This window comes from Palaemon carinicauda, chromosome 45 (assembly GCF_036898095.1).
Source record: "Palaemon carinicauda isolate YSFRI2023 chromosome 45, ASM3689809v2, whole genome shotgun sequence".
In the NCBI taxonomy this organism is placed as follows: domain Eukaryota; kingdom Metazoa; phylum Arthropoda; class Malacostraca; order Decapoda; family Palaemonidae; genus Palaemon; species Palaemon carinicauda.
In genome coordinates, this window is record NC_090769.1 from 107,591 (window position 1) to 115,090 (window position 7,500).

Below are 7,500 nucleotides of genomic sequence, written 5' to 3' on the forward strand. Positions count from 1 at the left end.
AACTGTACATATTTGTGGTAGACAAACTTAATAAGTACTCAAACTCATACTTTAGAATTTGCATTTATTATTATAAGAAGGTGCTTAAACAGGAAACCAAGAAAACAACTTACCTCTGTGGCGACGGCACGGGGATATGCACCTATACAAGGGAGCGATGCGTTGAGGTGATCTATAGTCCTGATGGCTGCTCTGATGGTCAACAATGTTGCAGGACAATCGGCTATGATACATCTTCTCCTTCCTCAAGGAAACCAGCTAAAGGTATTTCATACCGATAATGTTTTTAGTCTCTTGATATGATATGAGTTCATACATCTGCCGGGAAAGAAAAATGTGTGTTAAATTACCGATATAGGAAATTGAACTGTAAAAATAGGTCTAAGATGTGTGTGAGCTAGGACTTATGTCCGCATGCCTGTTTAATATTTTAATGCATGGAATTTTGGAAAGAACATAATGAAAGGAAAAGTTTACGTGAAAGGATCATGAATTGTTAGAAGTTTACAGTGGATACATTATAACTTAATGATAGTAAGAAGAAGGTGCAGAGATGCATGAGTTTGTAAGTGATAAAGAAAAAGATAGTAAACAATTAATGTTGGCATCTTTGTAAGAGTGAGTCTAATGAACTTCTTATTACTATTTGTAAAGATGGTGTAGAATCTTGCTGCTTATCAGGTTTGTCTTTTTTATAGCAGTCAAAAGATGAAATGGTAGGGACTGTCATACGGGTTTACTCTGCAGTCAATGTGAGGACAATAGCTTATTGGTGTAGAGGTGGATAGTGTCTGAACACACGACCCACATTCATACAGTTATGGTCCCAACAGATAGATGGCGCTTAAAGCAGAGAACCCGGTATCCCAGACGGATCAGAAAGAACAAGAAGGAAAAGATGGAGCTAAAAGAAGCCAAGAAAAAACAAAAATCAAACCACAGGAATAACATTGAGAACATCAAAAGCAACAGCAAAAACAAGAAAGGTCTCGGCAACTCTTCTCTCAATGGAATAATGGCGGCAATAGATAAGAGCACCAAAAACTTCAATAAAAAGAACAATAAAAAGAAAAATAAGAATAGAAACAAAAGCAAAAATATGCCCATAATTGGAAACAGTGGTAAGATATTGAACAGATCTTACCTTCACACCAACGTAATGAATGATACATTTAGGTTGGCGGTTCAGTGTCGTGAAATTTGGAAAACCCATCATTGTTGTTTTTGTTGTCTTTGACATTATTATTATTATTATTATTATTATTATTATTATTATTATTATTATTATTATTATTATTATTATTATTATTATAGGGTCCGTTGACTGGCCAGACTACAGTGGATCCTTCTCTCTGGCTAAGATTAATTTTTCTTTTGCCCTCATGCACTGGATAGTCTGGCCCATTCTTTACATATTCTCCTCTATCCTCATACACCTGAAAACACTGATATTACCAAACAATACTTCTTCACCTAAGGGGTTAACTACTGCACTGTAATTGTTCTGTGGCCACTTTACTTCTTGGTAAGGGTAGAAGAGACTCTTTAGCTATGGGAAGTAGCTCTGTTAGGAGAAGGACACTCCAAAATAAAACAATTGTTCTCTAGTCTTGGGTAATGCCATAGCCTCTGTGCCATGGTCTTCCACTGTCATGGGTTAGAGTTCTCTTGCTTGAGGGTACACTCGGGCACACTATTCTATCTTATTTCTCTTCCTCTTGTTTTGTTAAAGGTTTTTATAGTTTATAAAGGAAATATTTATTTTCCTGTTACTCTTTTAAAATTTTATATTTTTCTTTGTTTCCTTTCCTCACTTGGCTATTTTTCCTGTTGGAGCCCCTGGGCTTACAGCATCCTGATTTTCTAACTATTGTTGTAGCTCAGCAAATAATAATAATAATAATAATAATAATAATAATAATAATAATAATAATTATAACATTGTTATGCTTATTGGCTTTATCATGATTTACTATTATTGTTGTTGATGGTGTTGTTGTTATGCAAATTTAGTAACTTATTTCTCTTTATTCAGGCGGCCAACAGATGGCTCTCTTTCCGATGGAAACAAACAAGAAAAAGAACAGAAAAACAGGAAAGGCCAGAATGCGAAGAAAGAATAGGAAAAAGAAAAAGAGGAAAGAGGACGGTGGATATGACTTTTGGATGGTAGAGATGGAGGAGGAAAAAAATACGATGGAAAGGGATGGAAAAGTTGGCATGGAGGAAATAAGTGGAATTTTAAAGACAAATTTTAGAACGAAAAAGAGAAAGGAAAAGACAGATCATTTGAAGAAAAAGAAAAGGAAAACGGAAGAAAAATATAAGGAAAAGAAAAGGAAAAAGGTAGAAATAGATAAGGAAGACACAAAAAGGGTAAAAGGAATAGGTTACAAGAAAAAGAACAGAAAGAAAGGAGAGGCCAAATTGAGAAGAAAGAAGAGGAAAAAGAAGAGGAAAGAAGAAAGTGGAAATCTCTTGGGGATGGTAGAGATAGAGGAGGAAAAAAATACGATGGAAAAGGATGACAAAGTTGGCATGGAGGAAATAAGTGGAATTGTAAAGAAAAATTTTAGAACGAAAAAGAGAAAGGAAAAGACAGATCATTTGAAGAAAAAGAAAAGGAAAAAGGTAGAAATAGATAAGGAAAAGAAAAGGAAAAAGGAAGAAATAGATCAGAAAAGGGCAAAAATGAAAAAGGGAATAGGAGACAAGAAAATGAAGAAAAAGAAAAGGAAGGAAATGAAGAAGAAAAGGAAGAAAAAAGGAAACGGAGAAGTATATAAGAAAAAGAAGAAAAGGAAAAATGGAATTGTTATCAAAGAAATAGGGAAAAGGAAAAAGGTGAATAAGAAAAACAAGAAGAACAAGAGAAAGAAGAAAACCAAGAAGAAAAAGAAAATTGAGAAGAAAACCAATGGAGGTAAGAATAAACAAAAGAAAGAGGGAGAAAAGAGAAAGAAATTGAAGAAAAAGAAGAAAAATAAAATGAAGAGGAAATATAAGGAAAATAAGAAGAGGAAGAAAAAGAAAACGAAAGGAAACAAAAAGAAGAAGAACGAAAAGAAGAAGAGGAAGAAGAAAAAGAAAACGAAAGGAAACAAAAACAAGAAGAACGAAAAGAACACGAACAAGAACTCAAGTAAAGGAAACGAAAAGCAAAATAACATCATGAATGGGATGATTGGGAAAACACCAAAGAAAAAGTCACATAGAAAATGCAAAACTAACAAAAAATGTAAGAAATTCGGAGGGAAATGCAAGCAGCCATCTTTTTGCAAGACGCAATCAATCTATGGACTCTGCAAGAAGGGGACTTGCTCCTGTTGCATCGTTGATAAACAAAAAGGTATTTTTTCCCTTTATTATTATTATTATTATTATTATTATTATTATTATTATTATTATTATTATTAATTTATCTATTATTATTACTATTATTATTACTACTATCATTTATTATTATTATCATTATTTCTATTTTCATTATTATTATTATTATTATTATTATTATTAATTTATCTATTATTATTACTATTATTATTACTACTATCATTTATTATTGTTATTATTATTTCTATTTTCATCATCATTATTATTATTATTATTATTATTATTATTATTATTATTAATTTATCTATTATTATTACTATTATTATTACTACTATCATTTATTATTGTTATTATTATTTTTATTATTATTATTATTATTAATTTATCTATTATTATTACTATTATTATTACTACTATCATTTATTATTATTATTATTATTTCTATTTTTGTTATTATTATTATTATTATTATTATTATTATTATTATTATTATTATTATTAATTTATCTATTATTATTACTATTATTATTACTACTATCATTTATTATTGTTATTATTATTTTTATTTTCATTATTATTATTATTATTATTATTATTATTATTATTATTATCATTATTATCATTATTATTGTTGTTATTAATTTATCTATTATTATTACTATTATTATTACTACTATCATTTATTATTGTTATTACTATTTTTATTTTCATTATTATTATTATTATTATTATTATTATTATTATTATTACTACTATCATTTATTATTGTTATTATTATTTTTATTTTCATTATTATTATTATTTTTATTACTACTACTATTATTATTATTATTATTATTATTATTATTATTATTATTATTATTATTATTGTTATTATTATTATTACTGGCTAAGCTACAACCCTGGTTGAAAAAGCAGAATGCTGCAAGACCAAGGATTCCAACAGGGAAAAATAGCCCAGCAAGGAAAGGAAACTAATAAACTATAAGAGAAGTAATAAACAATTTAAATAAAATGTTTAAGAACAATAAAAAAAAGGAAGAGAAATTAGATAGAATATATAGTGTGCCCGAGTGTACCTTCAAGTACTGTTACAGATTCTCCTGTCCTCATACACTTGACAACACTGAGACTACCAAACAATTCTTCTTCACCTAAGGGGTTAACTACTTCAATGTAATTGTTCAGTGGCCACTTTCCTCTTGGTAAGGGTAGAAGAGACTCTTTAGCTATGGCAAGCAGCTCTTCTGGGAGAAGGAAACTCCAAAATCAAACCATTGTTCTCTAGTCTTGGGTAGTGCCATAGCCTCTGTACCATGGTCTTCCACTGTCTTGGGTTAGAGTTCTTTTGCTTGAGAGTACACCCGAGCACACTATTCTATCTAGTTTCTCTTCCTCTTGTTTTGTTAAAGTTTTATAGTTTATATAGGAAATATTTATTTTAATGTTGTTATTCTTAAGATATTTTATTTTTCCTTTTTTCCTTTCTTCACTGGGTTATTTTCCGTGTTGGAGCCCCTGGGCTTATAGCTTCTTGCTTTTCCAACTAGGGTTTTAGCTTAGCATTTAATAATAATAATAATAATAATGATAATAATAATAATAATAATAATAATAATAATAACAATAATAATAAGTTATGTCTGTCATCTTCTGTAAAGCTGGATATACTTGCTGATATCTTTGGGAATCTTAGAAAAACCTCAGAGAGCATTATCGAATTGTGTGGATAAATTATTGATTCAAAAATTTTCAGGTATAGTAAGCTTGGCTGATGAGTGATAGCTTGAAGTACAAAAAAATCTTTAGAAGTTTTTTTTTTTTTTTTTTTAAAGTTCTGAAGATTTTATTCATGATTTAAAATTATTTCAGTAAAAATGCCAAAATGTAAATAAATAAAATATCGTCTTAAAACTGCAGCGATATCATAGGATATAATAATTTCAGTAAGTTGCCTGAGAAAGTAATGCCATAAGATAAAATTGGTTAAGTTTACTTAAAAGGGGGAAATTGTTGCTGAGCTGTAGAGATGGCTTAAGATGGCAAAGGCTACACTGACAAAATAATATCTCCCGAAACAGTACACAGTCTAGTCCTGTAAACAAGAAAGCTTCTCATCCTTATCATAATCTCTAACCTTATTTTTCTTCCTTTCAAGATGCATCTTGTGCCCAAAGGGTAAAGAAGAAATGTCTGAAATACAAAGGCACTTGCAAGACATCTTGTTCAGCCAATCAAAGAGTAATTCCTAACGGCTGCAAGAAACAGTGTCAGTGCTGCGCTAAGGCTTGCAAGATAAAACCAGCGTGCAGAGAAGTAGGGGGGTTTTGCGTTGGTAGCAAGAAAGAATGTCCAGGAGGCAAGACTGACAAAAAATTGTGCAAAGGGAAAAAGTGCTTATGCTGTTTTTCAGGTAAGTTTTGGGTATTTAATAAGGGAAAATGCTTATTCTGTAGGTGACAAAATATATTCTTAGGCACTTCCAAAGAATGTCCTATTACAGATTTAATAGTTTTTTCCAGAACAGATTTTGCTGTAGACTCTAGTTATATGAGCTCCTGCTATAGATAGTTTACTTTTAACAATTTTGTCATAGTTGTTAATTCAAGCAATCTAAGTTCATCATTTTCCTTTGGGTATTTAAGTTGGAAAAGACTAATGCTGATAGCTCCTACCAGCATCTTTTTAACACCGGGTGTCCAGCGACTTCTTGCAGAAATTTAACGGTCTAGAGTTCTGAATGCAGATTAAAAGCAAAGTAAAAGGGCAGAGGTAAAGTGAGATACTGTTGATGGTAGGCTAATTCATGGAAGATAGTTTCTCATATGCTTGTTCAGTGATAAGTCAAGTGGCAGGCAGAAATAGTAGTTGTAGTCCAAGGTATGTATTGAGGAACCAGCAAGGAAAGACAAAAAATATATGAGAAATGAACTGATTGGATGAAAGATGATTTCTTTCCCAGAGCCCATCCGTGTGGGTCAAGGGTCGTCATTGAAGTATGGAACTGGATGGGACTTACCAGCAGCGTAGGACTATACAGTAGATTTAGAATGATGTAAGATGCTCTATGTAGTATTGAACAGTTCTCGCCTAAATCGTATATCTCAAGAGTGAGACTATGAAGCCAGTCGATCAGGCAATGAATGGGTGAGTTTCCAGTTATTTGTTCAATGTTTGTGGGCCTTATGTTCTGTGAATATTTATCTGTCATTATAAGATATTACCTTCAAGTTTTCTAGTTCTTCTATGATATTTGGAGGTCAAGTTTCTATATTTAGGATATTGATAGTTAGTTGGTTGCATTTGTTAACCAGGAGGAATTAGATTCCTCCTCTTATATCAGGCAAGTGTTTCATCTCTCTGCTTGTTGCTGATTTAATCTTCCATTGTAAGTTTATAAGGATAGCCGCTATAACTATGTTGTGGTCAGGATGCCTGGCAGACGCAAGTTGCCTTTGAAAGAATAGAAAATGAATCTTATGGTATTACAAGGATAGTATGCCAAACTGAAAATCGGTGTCGATGGCGTATTAATAAATTTATATTGTTCGACTTTACATCTTCAATATGGTTCACAGTGTTGCAGATTAAAAGTTTTTATAACTGACTTTTTTACCCTAAGGAACCAGTGGCTTGCGACGGTGATGGGAATTTATAAAACATATATGTTACTAATCATTCTAGTTCATAATACTATTTACAGTGAATTACTTACATCATATATAAGTCACATTGTTCATGGGTAATGATGCACGTTATGCACTTTTCATTAAGTTGCAAATGTCTGTTATTCAGACATTTTTCCTTATAATTGATGCCCTCATTTCAATGCAGTGATTTGGTTTAGAGATGCTAATCTATATTAGTTCATCAGTTATTGTGGATATAGCCTTGTCGTATATATTGTATGTGCACTACCTCTACTCATTAGGACTGAGTACTCCCATTCGTCTTATTTCTATATTAGTCGTGTCTAGGTTTGCAACGGATTTTTTTTTCTCTCTCTATATACCACATTGGTGTAATAGCTCTTTCATTATTGTAGTAAATGGGATCTGTAGCTATACAGTCCGGACATAACTTTACAAAAGGAAACGTGAACCACTTTATAAAAACTTATTTCGTCGATGGAAAATACGGTGATGAAGTACCAACCAACGGTTATTA

General features: G+C 31.4%; 1 protein-coding gene across 1 annotated transcript in view; it reads left to right on the forward strand.

The window, feature by feature from the left end:
- The window catches only part of LOC137634598 (uncharacterized), a 21,615-nt gene that overhangs the window by 5,449 nt on the left and 8,666 nt on the right, over window positions 1-7,500 (forward strand). The window contains exons 2-5 of the mRNA XM_068367048.1: window positions 93-264; window positions 834-1,121; window positions 2,036-3,349; window positions 5,492-5,746. Of these exons, the coding sequence (XP_068223149.1) occupies window positions 93-264; window positions 834-1,121; window positions 2,036-3,349; window positions 5,492-5,746 (2,029 nt within the window). The remainder of the gene's footprint in view (window positions 1-92; window positions 265-833; window positions 1,122-2,035; window positions 3,350-5,491; window positions 5,747-7,500) is intronic.